The sequence below is a fragment of the Macaca mulatta genome, chromosome 5 (genome assembly GCF_049350105.2).
Source record: "Macaca mulatta isolate MMU2019108-1 chromosome 5, T2T-MMU8v2.0, whole genome shotgun sequence".
Classification (NCBI taxonomy): Eukaryota; Metazoa; Chordata; class Mammalia; order Primates; family Cercopithecidae; genus Macaca; species Macaca mulatta.
In genome coordinates, this window is record NC_133410.1 from 170,671,266 (window position 1) to 170,696,214 (window position 24,949).

The window sequence follows — 24,949 nt, forward strand, 5'->3', positions numbered from 1 at the left end:
CAACAGAGCCAGACTCTGTCTCAAAAAAAAAAAAAAGAAAAAAGAAAAAGAGAAAAAAATTATCTGCTAAAGCTAAACATGTCAGCTTTACGACCTAAAATTAACTCCAAGAGAAATGAGTACATAATACCCAACAGAAGGTATACACGAGAATGTCATAATAGCACCAAACCAGAAACAACCCAAACTTCCATCCATAGTGGAGTGGATAATAAATTGCATACTGAATTTTGTATAATGGGACACTGCAGAGTAACAAAAACAATAGGCTTCTGCAACATTCAGACATAATATTAAGCAAAAAATTTAAAAAAAAATAAAACCAACAGACATGAAAGAATACCTACTGTAGGACTCTATTTATTCTATTCATATAAATTTCAAAGGCAAAACTAATTCATAGCAAAATATACAAGAGTAGTTGCCATCAGAAGATGGTATTTCAACAGTATATAGTAATTAGTCAGAAGTGGCAAGAGTAAACTTCTGAAGTTCAGGAGATACTTTGTGTCATAATCTGAGTGGTAGTACTGTAAGTATATACAAATCGAAATATGGATTGAAGTATACAATGAAGCACTTTATATCACTTCAATTTTACCTCAGAGGAAGGAGCAGGAAATAAATAAATAAATAAATAAATTCAATTAAAACTTAAAAATTGATATGTTTTAACATTTTTCTTTAGTCATACAATCTGGGTACTGATAGCAATATTTTCAGAAATGGCATTTCATATACATGGTCAGCACATGATTTAAATTCTCTATTATAATTCTTTAAAAAAACCAGCATCAACATTCTCTTACCAGAAAAAAATACTTTAAAATATAGATTAATAACAAAAGAAAAAATGAGTTTATTATACTTCATTATTTATAACTAAAAATGACAGTTAATAAGATCTTTAACATTGTGCATTTCAAGACAGGCCAAGTTGGCTGATATGTACAGCAACAGTTAATTCTAAAGCCTAGAGCAGATTTTCCCAAATTGTGTTTCCCAGAATGTAAGAAGGTATTCAAAAATTTCTCTAGTCCATTTAGCTGGGAAATTCTAGGTTAAGCAAAGTTGATAATGTTTCTCAGACTTTAATACGCTCTTGTGCATTGTGGATTTTCACAGAAGCATAATATGCAGTTTTCTCCAAATGACTTAGTCATTAGAATTCTTTTTCAGTAGAATATTTCACAGAAATAATGTTCTCTGGAGCAATGAATGTCGACTCCTAGGAGGTGAATAAGGGACTTTATTGTATCAATCAAAAGAAAAATTCATAAAATCTTGAGGAACAGTTTTTCAAAGAGAGGGACACTGGGCACAAAAATGGGTTTTTAACTGTAGCAACATAAACCAATTTTATTTATGTTCTTAAAGAGGGTGTTTTTCATTATAGCGATGGACTTAAACAATGGCTGAAATTTCATGGGGAGAATTAAAGATACTGTAATTACTTTTGGAGAACACACACTTATTTAGAACATCAAGTTTTGAAAATATAGGAACTGAAATTCTAGTAGAATTGATAGAAATATGCTTGCAGTAGAAATGTATGTATTTAAAATACACACAAATGTTACATGTATAAGTACGACAATCAAGCATTTTAAACAAATACATTAGAAAAATATATCTCTAATATGTGGAATCTCTATCTATCCTTTGTTAGAAGACCAGAGTTTTATTCCCAAGTCTACTGCTATCTGATTGTAGCAACCCAAACATGTGCATATAATGACTTAAATTTTTCATTAGTAAAATGAAGCTATTACCCTTGTAGTCAGATAAGCTACATTTCAACTTTAACTTTCAGTGATGCTTTTGTAGTGGTTTTATAAATTAATGCAATAGTGCTTCCAAATATTTAATTTGCTATACAGAAAATAATTTCTGAATCATCCTCAATTTTTAAAAATATGTTTCTTTGTTGTAAGTCTCCATCCTTCAAAGACAAACTTGATTTATGGAACTAGCTAAAAACCATTTGAAATCAAAATTCACAAATCACTAGGTTGTTGTAGGAGAACCTTAAGACCAATCATCCAATAATTCAACTTTTCTTAAGCAATGAAAACATTCTCCTCCAACAAAACTCATGAGTCACAATATATAAATATAAATAATATATTTATTACATATATATTATAATAGACATATAATCAGAAAACCTTTAAGTGAAATGGGAGTAGGCAATCAAAAGGGCTTGCTGCTCAACCTTCTGTTTGTCTTGCATTTTCCTGTATCATTTCTTGGTCATACCCAAGTAACCTTAAAGCTCAACATAAAACAGAATGAAAACTAGAAATCTGGTGCAGTGACTCATAGATGCCTACATACCCTTTCCCTTAGTATCTCTACAACTTGACTAATGTGTGTTCTCCATTCAAAGGAAAGAAATAGTTTTTGTGGACAAGTAATGTAGCTTTAATTTTTTTCCAAAATAATATTGCTTAAGTATGAACAAGTTTACTATAGGTTATAAAAGATATTCACATGTATCTCCTATATAACTATAAATAAAAAATAAAGTTATAGGATTAATACAAAAATTTTTTAAAGTTAACAACATTCAATTGATGAAATGAAAGTGATACAATGAGTGATACATGATTGAATCTATATTAACACTTGCCACCCATCATACCTACAGAAATGTAGAACTCAGTAGGATTGGTTATCCTTTGTTGTTTTATTCTTTAAGATGAAATAGCAGTTCGTTTTTAAGACTTGTTAAAATCTAAAATACAAGATGATAAAGCAAGAGATATCTTCTCATTACAATAGTTACATCTTTTTTTTACTATTGCTTTTCCTAGAGATTTAATTTACTTTTTTCAACGTTATTTCTGCCATTTCTAGTTTGCGTATAGGTAATCTTCTCAGATAAATGAGTTATAGCGATAATATATCAGGGAAGTATGTTTTAAATCTTAAATTGGGTGTAACTGATTATCCTTAGTGGCTGATAAATTGACTGCAATAGAGAAGAGGAATTTCTACTTTTTTTAGCAATGAAACATTAGTGAAATAAATATGGTGTGTGTATATCTATGTGTGTATATGTATATATTTGTGTGTATATGTAATATTTAAGTGATTTCAATAAGATATACAATTATTTTAATCATATGTAACTTGTCTCAAGTTATAACTTTCAATTAATTTATTATTAAATATTTAAAATTTCTGTCCAAGTATGGACCTTTTATTGTCATAATCAACACTGTTTTCTATAAAATTATATTAAACTGGAAAACAGTAGCTTTAATTAGCTTAAAATTTTACAATGATATAAAATAAGCATTTCTATAAATAATTATATATACTTTGTAGTGTTAATAAAATGTAAAGCACTTCAACAAGTTAAAAATGAAAAGGAAAACAATTTACAACAATGGCAAAAGATTCGAGCAGACACTTCACAAAAGAAAATTTATGAAAAATCAGAATGCGAAAGAAAAAAGCTTGAAGTTACTAGTTAACAAGAAAGTTAAATTAAAACTACAATGGATAACACTACACAATCTCCAGAATGTCTGAAATTAAAAAGACCGAAACAGTAAATATTGCCAAAACTGTGGACCACCTGGAAATTTCATACATTGCTATTGGGTATGTAAAATTGTACATCTATAGAAAAAGTTCTGGTAGTTTCTTATTAGTAAAAATGCCTGCACTATGAGTCAGCAATCCACTCCTAGTATTGACCCAAGGGAAACTGCAATAACCACAAAAATATTGCATAAGGATGTTCATAGCAGCTTTATTTATAAGAATCCCAATCCGGTTTCCAACATAGTAAAAGGAACTGAAGACAAAAATAACCAAAAAACAAAAAGTGCAGTTATCTACACTGGGTAGTAGTCCTCTAACTGGATATATAAAAAGGAATGCACTACTGATAATCAAAATGGCATAGATGAATCTCAATATTATTCTGAGTGAAAAATATATTACATAAATCTGCTATATGGTATGATCCCATTTACATGAAAATCTTAAAACAGATAAAATTTTATCATAGTTAAAAAAAAAAATCAGAACATGGGTTGCCTTAGAAGAAATGGAAGCAGGGATTGACAGAGAAAAGGCCTGAGAGAAATGTTTGAGGGGATGATGATATTCGATATCTTCATGCATCTATATATTGATGTATTTTGCAAAAATATACACTTTTGCTCAAGACTGAGAGAATATTCATGTCACATCTGGGCTGTCCATTGTATGAAAAATGATTGGGATGCAATGAGTCAATGCAAAATGATTCAATGAAATCCCAGTCAAAACCCCAGAAAGTTATCTGTGGATATCAATAAACTGATTCTAAGGTTAGGCAGGCAAAACCCCCAGAATAGTCAACTCAATATTGAAAGAAAAGAACAAGATCAGAGGACTAGCAATACTCTCCTTCAAGACTTACTATTATATAAAGTTATAGTAAATAAGACTGTCTGGTATTGGTGAAAGAACGGACAAACATATCAATAGAACATAATGAGAGGTCAGAAATAAAATCACATAAATATAACCAACTGATCTTGGAAAAAATTGCAAAAGCAATACAATCGAGCAAAGATAGTATTTTCAACAAATGTTTCTGGAACAACTGCACATCTACATGCAAAAACAGCAACAAAAAGAATCCACACACAGACTTTAAATACTTCACAAAAATTAATTCAAAAAGGGTCATAGAACTAAAAGCAAAAAACAAAATTATAAAACTTAAAGATGATAAAATAGAAGATCTTTTGCTTCTTTTTCTCTTTATTAGGACATGATTATACAATTTTTTAGGTACATATTATAGTTTGATACATGCATACAACACTTAATCAAATCAGGATAACTGGGATAGTTATCATCTCGAACATGTATCATTTCTTTGTGTAGTAGCATTCTAAATATTTTCTTTCAGCTATTTTGAAACATACAATAAGTTATTGTTAACTATAGCACACTAAGTGTCTACATAAATCCAAAGGATTTAAGAAAAGGAAAATAATTGAATTGAAGAAATATTAAAGTGTATAAAATGTCCAATTGTATAAAACTACTGTTTCAGGCAGAATCAAATTTGAAGTTCTCAGCATTAATTTAAATGAATTATTCATAGTTTGTATTGTTAAAATAGAATACAAACACTTTTCAATAAAAATGTTATGCCTGCCCTGGCAAGAATGTATTCACAACAAATTTATGATCCACAAAAAATAAGATAATGTAGGAGCAAATCTAGAAAACCATTGGTATGGTAACAACCTTTTAAATATAACACTAAAGGCACAGTCCATGAAAGAAATAATTGATAAGCTAGACTTCATTAAAATTAAAAATTTCTTCTATAGAAATAAACACTGACAAAAGAATGAGAAGACAAACTACGGTCTGAGAAAAAATATTTGCAAAAGATATATCTGATAAAGGGCTGTTACCCAAAATATACAATGAACTTGATAAACACAACAAAAAGAAAACTGACAACCCAATTATAAAATGGGCAAAAGAGCTGAACAGACACTATCATTAAAGATACACAATTGACAAAATACATTTTCTGTTTTCATAGATATTAAACATCCTATGTCACTAGGGAATAGAAAATTAAAACTATAGCATCCACTATTTGGATAGCCAAAACGCAAAATACTGACAACATCAAATGTTGGTGAGGATAGTGGAGCAATAAGAACTCTCATTCATTGCTAGTAGGAATGAAAAATTGTACAGCCACTGTAGAATACAGTTTGGCAGTTTCTTAGAAAACTAAACGCATGTTGACCATATGATCCAGCGATCATGTTCCTTGGTATTTACACAAAAGAGTTAAAAACGTATGTCCACAGAAAAATCTGCATGGGAATGTTTATAGCAGCTTTACTCATAATTGGCAAAACTTGGAAGTAAACAAGATGTCCTTCAGTAGTGAATGTAAAAACAAACGCGGTACATTCAGAAAATAGAGTATTATTCAGCACTAAAAATAAATGAGCTATTGCACTATGAAAATACATAGAGAAAACTTCAATGCATATTACTAAATGAAAGAAGACAGTCTCAGAAGGTATAAACTGTATGATTCCAACTATATGATGTTTGGTGAAAACGAAAGATGAAGAGGCAAAGCACAGATATTTAGGGCAATGAAACTATTTTGTATGATACTATAGTGGTGGATACATGTCATTATACATTTGTCAAAATCCTTAGAATATAAAACACAAAGAGTGACCCTATTACAAGCTATGGACTTCGGGTGATGATAATGTGTATTCAATGTAGATTCATTGACTGTAAATGTGCCACTCTGATACAGGATGTTAATAATGAGAGGGCTGTGTACGTGTGGGGGAGTGGGTATAGAGTGACTCTTTGTACTCTGCTCAATTTAGCTGTGAACCTAAAATTCTCTAAAAACAATGTTTGTTTTAGAAAAAACAGTGAGAAAGAGCAAAGAGGCCCTTAACTCAAGAGAAAACAAGCCAAACTGCTGGCATTTCCGATAACAGATGAGAGCATGATTTTGACAGCCTGTTGGAAATAGATATTTATTGTCGGGTATTTCTACTTACTGACTGTATTATGAGTAACAGACTCACCTTTGAAAGGGGCCATGGTTTTAACCCACACAGCTGATAAACACACAATCGCCTTCAGACAGCCAGATGGCTAGTTCAACGTCTTAAGACTAAGCATGCTTTTCTTGTACCAGTCTGGCAAACATACTTAATCACTGGCATTTATTTTCTTGTAGACTACCTCGTATAAAGCAAACTTTGCATTGGCTCCCCCTGAAGAACTATCCCTCTGTTGCACATCTAAATAAGGTTTTGAAGTATGCTTTCAGTCAATTCATTGGAGATGTTTGTTTCAACAGCAATCAGTGCAAGTCAAGCTGTGTATTTAAGAACTGGATTTGAACTGTTTTATTCAGTACTTCATGAGTAGTAGGTACTTAATAAATATTTGCTGAAATAATGAGTGAATGCGCATTTTTCATTGTTAAAAGCTGAACTTAAAGAAAAGCGTTAATTTGGGGAGAGAGCTTTAAAGGAAAACAACGGTTCTGGGAGACAGAAAATCTGGGGTTCTATTCTCAGCTGAAAAGTATCTGGCTGTGTCATCATCAACTTAAAAATCTCTGTCTCTCAGGCTCTTGGTTTTCCCATCTGTATTACATTTTTTTTTAAAGGAATATTTCTACTATTTTATAAAACTCAGTTCATATGCAAAGGAACTAAGGTAAGAAATAATGGAATAAGTAATATTAGTTACAAATAAAACCCTTTCAGTTTGGCTTGTGTACTATAATCTCTTAAACATGCTGAATGTCAAGCTCATAAACCAGAATATTTCTTTTCATTTGTAACACAGAGCTTTGCTAATTGAAGTCACAATGGAATTTTTAATAATAAAACATGCAGAAAATAACTTATCAATTCACACATTGAAGGAGTGACAGCGAATGCCAACTTGCCAATGGATCAATATCAATGATTAGAAAACATATCTTTATTCATTCACCTATTTTTAACTCATAACCCTTTTTCCTACATATACATGTTTGGAGTATCCACATAGAAGCCTCTTGAAAACAATCACACCTATATTTTATTTTTTGAATAAGTGGAAGCACTTTGCAAAGTGCTTAATTAATGCAGATTTGGGTGTGTTGATTGTTTTTCTTTAGCTAATCATTATGATCTAGCACTACTGTTTCCACAGAAATTGTGAGAAAAGACAAAGAGATCTAATGGTAAAAAGACTTTGGAAGTCCAACAGAAAAAAAAATAATTAAACAGTAACCTACTTAACTCACCTACGTCCTAATATTCTGATGCTTCTTTATATGTAAAAGGATCAGTGACTCTTCCTGGAAACAAGGGTAAATCCACATAGTTTTTCAACTATTGAAACAATTATGTATGTTTTGTTTATATATATATATATATAAAATATAGAAAGAGGGAGTGGGGTAAGAGAAAGTGTTGTGTTTCAGGTCACTTGAAAATTTGTATTTGGGTGGTAGAAAACATGGTATGTGCCAAAGGCTGGCACATAATTGGAGTGTTCTGGACTCCTGAGAAGCTTGGCTTTAATATACTATACACATTTGACTTTATTTGCCTACTTTGACTTATTTGTGTTGAATAGATGTAAATAGAATGATAATGCAACACTTTTTTAGCATTTCAAAACTTCAAACTTGCAAAAGAAAGCAGCTCTATTTGTCAAGTTATGGTTACTTTTAAAGCTTTAAGCAAAATATTTAACGTAGGGTTATAAAGGTGTAAAAGAGCAACTGTTTTTGCATACCCCCCTACAGAACTATAATAATAATATTGTTTTGGGAACGCATTGTCAAAGATCAAAAGACCATTTTCTGTAGTAGGTCTTTATCTTGAGAATTTTAGAAGTCAGATATATCCCTTTATTTACTTGCTTTAGTTAAGCAAAGTAGTTCAGTCCACTGAATGCCAGTTTTCTCTAGAATAGCAAATAAAGTTGTCCTGAAGGAATAAACATGCAAACAACACATTCAAAGGTCAACAAAACTTAGCATTTTCTTAAAACTCTTAAAAGGACAAAACTAGGTAAAAGGTAGAATGAAGCTGTAAACAAATACCTGGTTTTCAGATTAACTCTGTGCACACAGCGTTTAGCTTTGGCCTTAAGCAAATGTATTTCGTGGCAATTGTGACCTCCAGTATGTAATAGGTGGTGCTCTCAATGTGTATTGGTAGCCACTTCTCTATGGGTCTCTAATGTTTCTGCACATCTTGTGAGCAGAGACAGTAACCTCCATTTGTTCTGGACCATCTCACTGTTCCAGGATGCTTATATAGCAAAGTCTTAGAACATACAGAAAATGTCTCTCTCTTAAGCAAAAGGCTACTGTATTCACAGCCTTGTAAGATGGAAATTGTATCTCCACTTGGAACAAAGGAAATGACCACTTACTGCCCCTATAATAAAGAGAATGTTTTTCTCTAGAGCAAAGAACAAACAGGCTCATACAACAAACCTGGTGTTCTTCAACTCACAGATCTTCTCGTATAACATACTCTATGGTGTGCACTAGTGTAACCTGCATTGCCCTGTGGAAACTGGGCTTACAAAACTAGCCCAAATGATGACACTGGCTACCGCTCCCTTTGTCTTTGACCCAGGAGTCTTTTGTTTTCTATCACTACTGATGAAACTATGTGTGACAGGCTATTTTAAGAGCTTGCAAAGAGGATTAAAATCTCAGACCTTTCACAATTCTTGATATTATTCAGTCACTCACTGAAGTAAAGCTTGCTTAAGTGTTTCCCTTCCTGACTAGAGCTTGAAAGGTGAAAAGAGGACAGAGGAGCTCAGTTAAAAAACAATACTACCCCTTGTCAACGGAATCATCATTATAATACAGAGTTCCTTTCAGGCAATTAGCATGATAATTTTAACAGTAAAAAAGCATCTAGCCTATGGGTAATCCAGGGAGAGAGCATTTCTAATAAAACGAGTTGCTTTTAATATTTTCTCCCCTCCCCAGATTTATTTAAGTAAAACTGACAGAAAATTGTATATATTTAAAATGTACAACTTGATGTTTCGTATGGATTCTGAAATGATCATCACCATCAATTAACATATCCATTACCTCACGTATTTACCATTTATTTTCTTTCTGTATGCTTGTGTGGTGAGAACACTTAAGATCTACCCTATTAAGAAATTTCAAGTATACAGTAGTGTTAATGATAGCCTCCATACTGTATATTAGATATCCAGAACTTATTCATCTTGCATAACTGAAACTTTTTCAAACATCCTCATGATTAGATTTTTGCCTAGGCCTCTTAAATGACCGTGAAAGCATTCTTGCTGAAACTCAAATATTTCTTAGATTCATTTTTCCCATCTATACAAAATATGGGACTATTATGTGCACTTTGATCTTGTTAACCTAGGACTCTGATTTTTTCATTATTCTTCAATAGTTCTTGCACAATCACAAAAATAGGGATAGGATGGTGTCATTTAATAATGAGATACAATTTGTCAGGAAAAAATAAATTTTTCAAACATAATTTATTTTATCAGAAAAAATTATGAGATTTATCAATAATATTCAGCCTTTTTGGTATATACAGAATAAACATATCAATGTATTAATTGGTATAATCCTTACTATTTAGTTAATTAATTCTTTAACTAATATTCTTTTAACTCCTCTCACCATGGACATATTTGCTCTCAGATGGTGGTCCACATTGCTTCCCGACCTCTGCAAAATACATTAACATTTTAAAGACCTTTCTTGAATATGCTGCCAGCAATCACATATTTCAGAAGGGATAGCAAATTTTTTTTCTGTCAGGAATTAATGCTCCTGAATCGGCTTGAAGGTTCACAGCCTCTAAGCAGTCCAAGTTTTGATGTTTTCTTTAATGTTTGTCTCTTTCCCTAGAGTTCTCTAGTGCCAGTTTTCAACAATCCACATCTATCACTCTTTTAATACCAAAAGTTAAAAAAGTCACATCCCACAAAGGAATTCTTTGAATTATACTGTACTATCATAAATAGCAACCCTCTTAGGAATTACTAAACCATGTACACTCTTTGCCCCTTTTACTCAGTAGCTACCCTCACAGATAAACATTTTGATTTAGTAAGTTAGGGAACCATAAGTCAATTTAGATTTGCAGGGGTAGCTCTGCACTACAAAGTTGGACATAGTAGTGTCTGGTTAAATAGAGATAAAAACATTTTAAGGACTTTAACTGGTGCCACTAGGTATACTCAAAGAACACTCTTGTCTGTCCTCATAAGATCTTCCCTCAAGCCTGACTTTGATTATAATCATCAGCAAACAATGCAGCAGTATGATCAGCACTGTAGGTAAGAGAAAAGGTTGTAAACTATGTTACTGACCCCAGAAGGATTTACCAGCAACCAATTAGATACATGTTAATACACTGAACTATTAATACATACATATTACATCATTATAAATATAGCCAGAGATTAAACTGGGATGGAAAATTACAACCAATCAAGTAGTGAGAAGAAAGGGATAATGGAGAAATGAGAAGAAGAAAAGGCCAAGAGTAGAAATGAAACAGGGACCCCAAATGGTAAAGAAAAAAGGAACACAGGGTTTGTAATAAGGTGATGTGAGTTTAAGTTCTAGTTCTGTCTTGATTGCAGACAAAGCTAAGGTTTTAAAGAAATAACCAACAACTCCCAAATCTCAATGATGTACAAAGTGAAGTGATTTAAAACCCTTCACTTCTTATTCCACGACAATCTCCAATTGTCAGGATATTTTACTCATAATAGTTATTTAGGCAGTTTGGAATAATTAAGCAGCCCCCACCTTGACCAGATGCTGTTTGCAAAGCTTCAGAAAAAAAGAGAGTTCTAGAAGATTTTACAATTGTGATCCAATGTGAATTATGATATAATTCAGCCCAGAAGCACTTCATGGCACTTCTGTTTCCAACTCATTGGCCAGAACTAGACACATGGTCCTATCCACGCACAAAAGTGCCAAGACATGTAAGCCTATGTTACTATCACATGAATGTGGGGAGAACAGGAAATACATTGCGTACAGGCCATATTACTACAAACATACTCATTCTGTAACCTCGATTAAGTTATTGAGACTGTGTATTTCCAGATACTGCTGTCTGGCTTTCCAGCTGTGACATTAAGTAATTAGTAAATATCTGTGAACTCCAGTTTCCCCATTTACAAAAATAGCCATGAAATCACTTATGCCATGAGAATATTCACATAATTAAGTAACCTAATATATGGAATATAGCTAACAGAGTACCTGCTCTACAGTCAGTGCCTGGCACCATGTTAAGTCAAGTTCATCATGGCTGCTCTGAGTACACTCATTCTAAAGACGGCTCAAAATTTGTGGGTGTCCAAGGAACTTTCTCACAAATGCACAAGACTGTCAATAGTTACTATACTGTGCTCACACACAGAGTTTGGGTCACAGACTTGCAATGAGGATAGTTAAGTATTGCTTCCCAGTGAGTCTTCATTGGGAGGTTGGCCTAAATGAGGACTGCACAACCATCAGGAGAAGACATTCATTTCAGAAATGGACATGGGGATTCTATGGTTGTGCTTATGGAGGAACAAGAGAAACAAACTAAAAGAACATAAGATATTTCTCCTGAGGTCAATGTCATTTTGCTTTACTATCATCATTATCTTTATTTCTTTTCTGGCCTTTTCTTCCCTATGTCTGTCCTACCTTTGCTTTTACCTGCCTTTAATGATCTCATTAGTTCTGTCGTTTTCTCTTGTCCTTGGGAAAGTTACTTTACCTCTCTGGGTTTTAATAATGTCATGTGAATAAACAGGAATAATATTCCCTACATCCCAGGATTATTACATAAATTATAACAATTAATGTATATAAAACCATCTAGCATGATATGAGTATGCAATGTTTAAGTTAAAGTGGTAAATAAAATCCTCTTTTGGAATTTGGATTTGGTAATTGCATTTTACAAATCTAGAGAGTGAATGAATTCCAACATATGACATTCCATACATGCTTGTTGAGTAAACACATGGGATAAAACATATGATCGGCTTCCTCTCTTATCTGTGGATTATAAGTAAGACTTCTATAATTAGCATGATACATTGTTGTGTCATTCATTTTTATTTCAAGATACAAATTTTCAATTACATTTATGTTTATAGTTGTAAATGATATGCCTGCATATGTTTATATTTGTATCTACAATATTTCAATGTAATCTGACAAACAGGTCTCATATTTTCCTTTTCGATTCCAAAATTGGATTCATTATATGGCTGCCACACAAGTATTTGGTAAAAATGAGCTCTCTTTCTATTCGTTTAGATTCAAAGTACTTACATTCTTCTAGGAAAAACGTAAAACATGATTTATCAGACCTGGAGATCTATTTTGTGTATTATTTATTTCATACTTTTCTAGTCTATAAGTAATATTTAACATTAGCAAAATCTAATCCAAATGGATTTTGCATTATTTGTCTTAAAAACATAAATATGTACATTTTTGCAATTTAAATAAATCATACAGGTTAAAAATAATGAATAGGAGAAAATTAATTTATATGATGCTATTAAAATAATTTATTTTAAAAATTTGAAGTATTCTGTTGACTTTATTCTGATAAATAAGAAATTTTACTTATTTTAATTAATAACTATATAAATAAAAAATATATATGTATATATGATACACATGTTATCTTGTTTTCAGTCTTATTATAGCCATCTGATAAAGTCATTCATTCGCCATATATTTATTGAACCTATACCATGTGCCCAATACTATCCTTGTTCTGGAGCAAGATGAAAAGTAGTTCACATCCTAATGAAAGAAAACATCCAACAAACTAAAAAATAAGTAAAATATATGTCTTGACAAATGGCGTTGAGTTTTGTGGACGAAAACAAATCAAAGAAATTGATAGGGAATGTTTTTGGCTTTCCATTTTCAATCAGGGTTTGGTAAGGTCTCACCAATAAGGTGATGTATGAACCCAGTGGGTTCATAATGGGAATCAGCGGGAAAAGGAAGGCCAGAAATTTCTGGGATCCTAGTCTTGACTGACACAAACAAAAATAAAAGCTCTAATACAATCCTCAAGGTGTCAGGGAAAAGAAGGTAATTCCTGAGGGTTGAATATGAGGGTTGACAATGAGTACAAAGTATAAGATGGGGTTTTTACAGGGACTTCTACAACCCAGGATTCCTAGTCATTCCTGTGAAACATCCACTTTCTCACACAAACAGACACACACACATTCACCAAATCTCATCTCTGTTCAAAGTGGTTTGAAAGTTAGGTATGACCAGGCATACTCTGTCTCTGCTTTTAAAGCCAACAGTCATATATTATTTCTAACGATTTAGTGGTAAAGACATGCAGATATATAAAAGAGTAGAAGGTGACTTACATGATTTTTGGTAGGTATTACCACTTCTCAAACAAGTTTAACTCAGTGTGTTATTTCTTTAAAGCTTTACTAAATCTCAACACTTAAGTTTTTCTTTAGCATCCAAACTCAATAGAAAATAGTTTGTTTATAAATGTATATACTAACACATTAAAACCAGTGGTATGATATTTAGCAAGAGAATAATCAGAAAAGCATCATCATGCATTCTACCTGTCATTTTTCCGCCTTTGATTTAATTAAACAGTGTCTTTTATGTTCATGGCACCAGAAATAAAAGGATGTGAAAGTAAAGCATAATTCCTCATTTCAAGACATATAACTTAGGGCAGACAAACAGCACAGAATAAATATTCAATGGGTACATAAAAATATGTACCAAATTGCTGTATTGATAATGTGTTCTGAGAACATTAAGTTATTTATTTCTAAACTTCGGCTGGGGATAAAACTGATTATTAGTCCATGAGGTAGGAGAAAGCAATGATAATTGAAAAGTGGTAGGTCAAGGGCAATTCTCCAATTGCATATGTCAAGACTAGAAACTTTAAAAACTTATTTATTTTCACATGTAACTGAATTTTTACAATGATTTTGACATTAAAGTATATTTTTACATTATACTTCCTTTTTTGTTGGCTATCGAATCTATCCTTCATTTTGTACCAATTAATATATTTAATAAATGTGTGCATTTAGAAAATTCCTTCACCCTTCTATGACTTAATTTATTGTCTATAAAATGAAAATAGTTACTTCTTCATAAGATTGTTTTGAAGATTAAATCAGATAATACATTGAAGAGCTTAGCTTAATGTCTGGTACACAAAAGTCCCAGTAAAGATTGGCTATTTTATCAAAATATTTGATACTTACAAAATAATTTCAGCAAAAATATATGCAGCGTAAATGCATATATTAATTCCAAAGGAAAAAAAAATCTATTTGTTTATTTCAAAAGTCTTTCTTATAGACAAGTTGAATAAGAAATGTTACTGATATATAAAGTTTTCTCCCATAATTAGTATGTTATTTTTGATGTTTTTTCCTACTTTCTTAAAACTCAAAAATGTATTATAAAATGTTACATGATTTAATAAAAAGTTTAGAATATTATTTTCAGTATCATGGACTGCTATTAAAATAAAACACTAGCTTAATTTATCATAAGTATTTAATGTTTATAATTTATTATATGCCTAAATACCAGTTTATTTTATACTTCAAAACATTTAACATAAAAAGTGGAGTATTTGTCCAACATTAGAAAACCCCATATTATGAAATTTTCTAATAATTTCTATGGAAACAAATCCTTTGCCAACCTATATATCTTCAGACAGTGTAGATAACTTTGTGTTTATCTCATAACAAAGCGAAACATAGGACATAACATTTATTTAGTTTAAAATCTTCTAAAATCACAATTAATATGGGAGTAATATAAATTATCTGGTAGATTGGGTTTTATATTTACTTCTTTATAAATTTATTAGTATTATTCTATGTAAATTCTAATAATTATGTTTTTAATGGTCCATCTCTATTCTTTGTTAAGAAGTAAATCTCGAAATTGTAAATTTCCAAATTTACTGCTATTTCATGTATTAAAATGTGCATTTTAAAAATCATATGGAAACTACTGAAAGTATATTCTCAAATAAGTGCACCTAAGTGAATAATAAACCAGAAAACGAATAGCTTAGTTTATAATTGGCAGGCACTATGAGCAGATGCAGAATATTGACTGTACCTTATGTCGCAATCTCATTAGAGGCTGATAGGATTTAAGGCCATATCCTCCTTCTTTTGTTGGCCTTCCTTCCGATTCCAGAAAAATGAATCCAAGAACCAAGACAACTGAGCAGCACTTAAACATCCTTACTGCTTTTCACCTGTCAAAATTAAAATTGCAAGGAATCAGAGAAAATGAATTATATATTGAAAAACATGTATCATGAAATATTTAATATCACATATAAATCTCCATTAACCTACTGAAAACTTGCTGGTAGTTGCCAAGGGAAATGAGAAGTAAGTATCTCCAAATACAGATTATTCCTTTGATCATAACAAATACTTTTTTTATTCAGACAAAATATGAAATAAGAAGAAATATAGGGACTGATAAAAATGTGGTAAGAAAAGAGTTAATTAAAAAGGTTGAAAGAAAAGGGGAAATAGAGAAAATATTGCATTATACTTAATTTTCTAATTATCTGTACAGAATACAATTATTAATATATAAATATTGAACTTTTATTTGAGTATGTTTGATGAACAAATATTAATAGACATAGTTATTATAATTCACTGGTAAATATTGATGAGAAGTTAATAAGATAGTCTATGATAGGCAGTACTTAATAAATTAACTGAGTACAACAGAAGCTATGCAGGTGGACTATATTTAGTTACTAATGTACTTTTTCAGTATTTAAAAAGGCATTTCTTAGAAAATTGCTTTACAAGCACTTTAAACTAAAAGCGTTATGTCTACTTCAGCCTTTCTATATTTTTGTATATAAATAAGTTGTAAAATGGCATGAACTTATTATTGTATAAATACTAAGTCCTTTCCAAACATACAAATCTGAACTTTGAGTTCAAGTATTTCCTGCTTTATCACTTTCGCCAGCACACCTCCTTCCCTACTGTGACAGAGGAGTTTTTCTTCTGTCAAAGTCAATCTGTTATGTCTGACTCCTTGAGAAACGTAATCAATTGATTAACATTGCTCTATGCTGCATTTCGGGTTTGTTTTAGAGACAGGGTCTTACTTTCTTCAAAGGCTTGAGTGCAATGGCACCATAAATGACCCTCCTATCTCAGCCTCCCCAGTAGGTAGAATGGCAAGTGTGTACCATCAGACCCAGTTAATGTTTTATTTTTACTTTTCAGAGACAGGGTCTCACTATCTTGTCCAGGCTAGTCTTGAACTCCTGGTGTGTCAAGTGCTTCTCCTGCCGTGGCCTCCCAAAGCACTGAGGTGACAGGCATGAGCCACTGAGTCTGGTTCTTGACTGAATTTTCAACTCCCTTTCTCAATTATTTTCTTCCATCTTTAGACAGATGTAAATGGCCTATATTTTAAGGTAATTTCTTTCCTCTACTTTTTTAATTTCTGGAATAGTTATATACATCCTTCCATCCATTTTTTTACCCTAGTCCACTCAGTTATGCTTCTGACCTCATCAGGCCATTAAACTGACTTTTAGCTTTCTCAAAGCTAACCAGCACAATCACACACACACACACACACACACACACACACACACACACACACATACACCCACCAGTGGGCATTCCTAATGCTCTCTTACAAGACATATGGTGGCCATTCCTTTTTTTTTTTTTTTTTTGGAAGAAATTGTCACTTTCTTTGGTATTTATAACATTTCTCTCTTCTATTTCTGTAGATTTTGTGAAAATTCCTCAGTACTTTAGTAGGTTCAGCCTACTGCTTTATTTTGCCATTAAATATTGTGGCTTATCAAATCTCATTGCTAGCCACCTATATTCCTGTTTCATTCATTCAGCCTAGGTTATCTTAACATCATCTCTGGTCTTAATTATATTTATATTGCTTCACATTCAACCTCTAGAATGGTATAGCTTGCTTACTCAACAGTTCCACCTTCATGTTTCAAAAACAGCCCTTCATAGTACGCACACCCTCCCGTAACACCACACTTTCCCAAATTTTCATTCATCTGTGTACTTAAATCAGAAACCAAGGAAACCTCTTTGATAACTCTTGTTTACCCTCTAAACTCGTCACTAAATTCTTTTATATCTACCTTCTAAATATATTCCTAAACTTTGCTTCCTCTCCATATTGACTGTCCTCACTCTATTGCAAGCTGTCAAGACACTTCTCACCTAAACTGCCCTAACCACATCCTTGTTAGTCTTCCAAATTTCTATATATGCATCTTAAGTCCACTTTCCACACGAGAGCCTGAGTGATCATGTTAATTGTACTCAATAATAACTTTAGCATATTTTCATGTACTTTTAAGATAAAAACCAAAATCCCTGACCTAGCTGACAAGTTCCCAGTGTCGGGGCTCTATGTTTTTCTCTCTCCCTCTAGATATCCCCTCCTGCGACACTAAACTTCATTCAGTTTTTTTTAACTTATTTTGCCTGTCTCTGTTATAAGGCTTTGGTAAGGTATTTTCTCCACTGGAAATAATGCCCTTTCCCCCTGCCCCATTTATCACCAAAAAACTTTCACACATCAGACATCTCTCTCAAGAATCTCTTCCCTGAGTGACTTGTTCTAGTTACTTATTCCCATAGATCAATCTTCCTTCATTTCAGGGATGTAATTATAAATCATAACCATGATTATTTGAAAAATGTTGGTCTTCTCCATTAGATTATATATCTTTTTTTTTCTCCAAACTTTGTTAATGCAGGAAATCGTTTGCTTTTATTTTTGTTTTCTTCAGCATTATATCTCCTGGGCCTAGCAAACAGCCTGGCACCTACTGAACAATAAACGAATGCATAAATGTTCTGCACTCAAGGATAAAATAAAGATCACGTTTCCTTACATTCTGATAATGTTTAATGCAATTCCTATTTCCAGTGATGCCACAAAGCTTCTGAAAACTAACCTGAGCAAACTAAATATTTTCATTTGCAACCTGTCCTCCCCCCGCTTTTTTTTTTGTCATTTTGATGTATAGCCTAATCCTTTTCTCAGAGGTGAATATTTGTTTATAAGACATCTGGATGGAAGATATTAAATCCAAGATAGAGCCAAGAATAAAGGAAAAAGGACCAGCTCAAGTTAGGAGATATTTTCCACAAGGTTCTGAATACATCTGCTGCTTCTGTTGTCCACCAGGAGAGTCAAGAAAGAGGCATGAAAACAACTTCCTTCCATTCGGACTCTGCGTACAAGTGAGCTCAGAAATCTCTTTAAAGTGCTCACTTAAGATTTCTCTTTCTCTGCCCTCCCTCTCATTTTCTCTTTCTCTTCTTCCCTCTCCTCTTTCTCTTTGTGTGTGGACACAGACACACACACACAGATGCGCACACACACACACATATTCTATATGACTACAAATATTTCACGCATTATAAAATATAGAGCAAATTAACAATGAATTTTAATAGGTTACTAAAAATCTTATAAAGCTTCTGTTAGATCCAATGCATTCAGACTTAGATCAACATTATCCTGAAATATTTTATCTGCCCAAAGGCAATCAGCTAGAAATATCTGCCTTACATTTCACTAAAAGTCAATAAAAATAAGCCAGTGTGTGAATCTTCAAGGTCGTATATGCAACCTATTTGTGCTATTTTCATCTACATTTCTTATATGATTAACCATAATTAATTGTTTTCATTGATAATCCTGATTTCCAAGTCCCAAATCTCTCAGTAATACAAAGTTACACAAAAATAAATATACATATATGCTTTGCCTCAGCAAAATTTATCACACCGCTGGATTGATTTACTGATATCACAAATAAAACTAAACAGAACTAATACTAAAAGTCAAACTAAACAGAACTAATACTAAAAGTCAGATAGTCAGAAGTCAGTTTTCCTTAGCAAAACTCTGATTTCTATTACACATAGGCATTTGAGCTCAGTAGTATAGAGGTAACAGCCAAAAAAGACCAGAGAAAGAACAAAACCTAGTTTCTGTGCTCATCTTTTATAAACAACGACCTTGTAATTTTTTTCTTCTTTGAAATATCACTAAGAAAACCAATTGAATCCAATTATATAGTTATCAAACAGTAACCAAAATAAAAAGAATGGCTCTTCTCGATGTATGCTCAGAGAATCATGATCATCTTTTTATTTCTCTTTAGAAACAGAATCCAAAGATATCATTATTATATCTTTAAAAGTTCACTCATCCACAGAAAGTATTCTGGAAATTGTTTGTAAATCAGCAGTTATCAATCCCATGATAAACAGTGTCGTAATCTCACTTTTTCAGTATAGTAACCTCTGACAACCTGTTAGGTTTTCAGAATTAATTGGCAGTTTGTTGACAGCTCACTGAGAACACTGAAAAGCACGTGACTAAAACAAACCAGCTGGAACAGATGGTGCAATAATGATCCTGTGACTTTTCCTTGTAACCCCCATGTTCACAGGAAAGCATCAGAAAACAACCTCATTATTAACTTGAAGAAAACAAAATGCATGCGTATCTAAAAAATATCTGCCTAACTTCAGATCTAACAAAGTGAGACTTTAAAATGGTGAGGGGGTGGGCAGAAATCTCTCGTCTTCAAAATATAATATGTTTCTTTGAATCAAGCCATTTGTATTTTCTCCGCCTGGCAAATCATGCCATGCTGCTTGCAGGGGGTAGGATTTAGAGTAATTACGTTATTTAGTAGATTCAAATTTGAGGGATTTTGATTTGTTTACCTATTCTCCAGAATGTCACTTCTAATCACTTGGAAAACTAAGACCATCGAAGCTTTGCCTTAAGAATAAAATGCAGCATTTGAGATGGAGTAGAAAACCGTCGTAGCATGCCTTTGAATGAAAAGAGTGTCAAGATGAAGCAAAATCTCCAACATCATCAATCGTTGCAGAGAGGTTAAGTATCCTCACCTGCCTCTCACTCTGTTGCGAGTGGGCCATCTCGGGTTCTTGACTTCATGGCACAAAAGACTTTGAGAGCAAGTTCAAAGTAAGAGTATGCAAAGAAGTTTATTGCAAAGCAGCAGTGCACTGTGAGATGCAGAGCAGGCTGCTCAAAGCGTGAGGCTGCATCTAGTGCCTTAGAAGGAATTTCTTGTATGGGGGCTGTACGTGAATATTCATAAAATACTGGTGAGGCAACGTGTGCAAAGGCTGACCTCTAATTGGCTCCTGCGCTCAGTATCTACATGCTCTAACACAGTTCGCATGTACCATTAGCATATAAAATCTCCACGTAGGTGTGGGCTTTTTACTACTAAAATGAGGAAAGGGTTACTATAAGTTAAATCTTGAGCTTAGCTGTGCATGCAAGACCTCAGAGAAGTCCCTGCCCCCTGCCACCCAACTCCCACCCCCAGGCAGGAATTTGTGACTAATAGCTTCTTGGGCTTTTGGTGCTAATTGGCTGGAGATTGGGGGTGGAGGTGGTGGGGGGGGGGGGTGCTACGTCAGAAATAAGGGACTTTTGTTCTCTTTTCCAGGTAGTACTAGATATCAGGAACTTGTAGCCATCTGGTGGTCTGCTGCTATCCTGTAGGACCACTTGCTTGTAAGAGGGGCTGATGCAGGAACCTGCAAGGGAAGAGGGCCCGCGGGGCTTCACACAAGGGAGACATCAGTATGCCAGGCCTCGAAGCCTTACTTACCCTGCCCCAACTCCGTAATGGAAAACTCCTCACCCCGTCCTAGAAAACTCCTGTGGGTCTTTCCAGAGGTAACTCCAACCCAATTCTTTGTGAGACCTTCCTTGACATTACCCAGGCTTTCTGTTCTCTGCTACAATTCTTCTGCATCTCCCTTATGACTGCACCTTGCACCGTGGCTATTGCTTTTAGGAAGGCTATCATTCTTACAAAGATGTAGAAGAAAGTAGTTTAGATGTACTAAACTAGTACCCACAGTCTAGCAAGTTTCTTACATTCCACAGACTTCTAGCTCTATTATGTAGCAGAAAAGAGCTATAAATGCTCACTAGTGCCTTTTTTCTTTTCTGGTATCCTAGAATTCTATGAGACAGGAAAACTGACTTCTAACTTGCCTTGGGTCTTACTGTGCAACCTAAGTAAAACCGATTAGCCTGGGTGGGTCCCATCTGTAAGAGGGAATTTACAAGCCAATATAGTGTAGCACCTGTACTGGATTATTCCATCTGATTAGGTTTATCAAGCTGGAGAAGAGAAAGGAGGAAGAACAGGTTTGAGATAGCAAATGCATTTTCCTTTTGGAGGTGCCTTTTGATAGACCAAATGGAGATATTAACTAAGCATTGGGATATAGGAACCTGCAGTTTAGCAAAGAGATATGGGCTAGAGATACCTGTTTGGGGTTCTTAGCATTTATAAATCACCCAATCTAGGTGTGAGATAGGAGGAGGATGTGATTAGAGAGGAGAAGAGGTTCAAAGACTATGCCGTCAGGCAAGTTTAGTTAAAACACGGTATGTATTTCTATAAAATAAGAATAGTGAAATGGTAAATTTGGAAAAATAATAGATGAAAAATTTTATTCAAATGGAATGACTGGAAGCCATAGCTCTCCTCATCATCTGAATTGCTACATGGCTATTGGCTTACTTGTTTATTCTCTGTATCCAACCACAAAATTAACTCAGTAAAGACAGAACTATGTTAATCATTTCTGTAAATTAAAGTGGTACTTGGCCCACAGTATAATCTCAATAAATATTTTTGGGTAAATAAAATGATGAATAAATTAATGATAAAAATTAATTTGAAATAGTAGGTATACATTAAGTGATTTTTATTATTTTTTATGTAATTGAAAATGTTTGAATTGACTGTGAAGTGAGTCGAAAAATTAAGTTGCAATTATCACAGAAAGCTTTTTCTCTTACACTTCGATCAAAACTAGTCTTTAAATGGGAAGTTCTTTTGGAAAACCTCCCTTGTCAGGACAGAAAAACTTTTTATTCCTTATCTTAACCGGAATTGGAAGGACCAGAGTGGCTTCTCTAACATCTATCAGGCAAGTCTGTTTGTTGTAGCAGTTATTTTCATCTATTGAGACACTTTAACTTCACACCTACTACTGTGAACTCTGTGGTTGAATTCTAATTTAATATTTTTCTTAGGAAAAAGCATTCTCCAAAGAGTCTAGTTTTTTTTTTTTTTTTTTTTTTTTTTTGAGACGGAGTCTCACTCTGTTGCCCAGGCTGGAGTGCAGTGGTGCAATCTCCACTCACTACAAGCTCAGCCTGCCGTGTTCATGTCATTCTCCTGCCTCAGCCTCCAGAGTAGCTGGGACTACAGGCGCCCGCCATCATACCTGGCTAATTTTTTGTATTTTTAGTAGAGACGGGGTTGGCCAGGATGGTCTTTATCCCCTGACCTCGTGATCTGCCTGCCTCGGCCTCCCAAAGTGCATGAGAAGAGTCCAGTTTTATAAGAGTAATGGATTCCCTCTTTCAGAGAAGTGGATTTTCTCCATTCAGCAGCACATTCTCCTCATCAGAGCAATGGATGTGCCACGTCATTGTACCAGGTGCAAATACTTTTTTCTAACCAGCATGATTTACAACAAAAACAAGGAATTACTCCCTTTCATGTTGTATATCCATAAGGAAGAGCAAGAAAGGAAAAACAGATCCTATATATCCTATTAGATATAGTAGGATGGTACCAGATGGTATTTAATTCTCCAAAAATATTTTCAATAAGTATTATTGCCTATATATGACTACCATAAAGAAAAATAAAAGCTTATAGAGATATGAAATGTCCAATTTTTAAAAGTTAATAGCAAGGCTGACTATAATAAAATCTGATTCATTCTGGTTATTTAATACTACTTTTAAGTCACACATACAAGGTGAGAGAAACTCCTGAGGCCAGAAGTTCAAGTTAAAGACCAGCCTGGACAATATAGCAAGACCTCCTCTCTAAAAAATACATTAAAATTAGCCAGACATGTAGGTGTGCACCTATAGTCCTAGCTACTCTACTTGGGAGACTTAGGTGGGTAGATTGCTTGAGCCCAGAAGTTTGAGGCTGCAGTGAGCCATGATCATACCATTGCACTCCAGCCTGGGCAACAGAGTGAGATCCTCTATCTCTTAAAAAAAAAAAAAAGGAAAAAAAGGTGCACACAATGATGCAGTTAAAAAGATACTTCCTGTACAAGAACTATCTACACAGGAAAAAACAACTAATTATTCATACCAAATACTTCTGGAAGAGGGAACATTTCACTTACATTTGCTTTAGATCAAGGTAAGTGAAGACACAAGATAAACAAATGCTGTGACGATGAATGCAAATAGCTATGTGACTGCTATGTCCAGATTGTATGTGAAAGGCCTTCCAAATCTATATGAAAACACAGGCAAACATGGTAATTTTTTCAGTTCTTTTTTACAGAGGACTTTTTGCTTTAAATTAGGACAATAATTGTACCCATTTATTGGGTACATTTTTAATGTATAGGCATAATATTAATATCAATGTAGAATGATTAGATCAGGGTGAGTTGCATATCCATCACCTTAAACATTCATTTCCTTGTGTTGAGAACATTCAATAACTTCCTTCTAGCTGTTTGAAACTATGTAATATATTACTGTTAACTGTAATCATCTTACAGTGCTATAGTACACTAGAACTTATTCCTCCCACCTGGCTCTAATTTTATGTCCTTTACCAAATCTCTCCCTGTCCCGGCTTACCCCTACCTTTCCCAGGCTCTAGTATCCTCCGTCTTTAGTTTTAAATTATTTGTCTTCTTGGTCCATACTGTGAAAATATCCAACATTTTTCAATGCAGTGCTCTATGTTGAAAGATTACAACATACTCAGTATACTTTTTTTCTTAGTATGTGGGATAAGAATAGAATTTTAAATGATAAATAAAAAGAATTATGACCGTTAATTTTACCCTTTCAAAAAAGGAGAAACTTTTTTTCAGTTGCATCTCAGTCATTAATTTGGAGGAAAAAACTTTCCAAATTGTAATCAATTATACCTTTCAATCACCAGCTTAATTTGAGGCTAAATGTAGATAAAATAATTACATTGCTATTTTAGAAATACTGAGATGTAAAATGTATAGGAATTTGAGCTTGCATTAGGAGACAGTATCACTGTTAGTTTCATTATTTTTGTTTAGAAAAGAAATTTTGTGTGTTTGTTTGTTTTGTTTTGTTTGAGATGGAGTCTCTGTCACCCAGGCTGGAGTGCCCTGGTGTGAGCTTGGCTCACTGCATGCTCCGCCTCTTGGGTTCACGCCATTCTCCTGCCTCAGCCTCCTGCTTCGGCGCCTGCGACTACAG

General features: G+C 33.5%; 1 protein-coding gene across 1 annotated transcript in view; it reads right to left on the reverse strand.

Moving 5' to 3' along the window:
• FSTL5 (follistatin like 5) overlaps positions 1-24,949 on the reverse strand; it is an 810,882-nt gene that overhangs the window by 742,909 nt on the left and 43,024 nt on the right. Inside the window, exon 2 of the mRNA XM_015139434.3 lies at positions 15,725-15,866. Within this exon, the coding sequence (XP_014994920.3) occupies positions 15,725-15,850 (126 nt within the window). The 5' untranslated portion in view covers positions 15,851-15,866. The remainder of the gene's footprint in view (positions 1-15,724; positions 15,867-24,949) is intronic.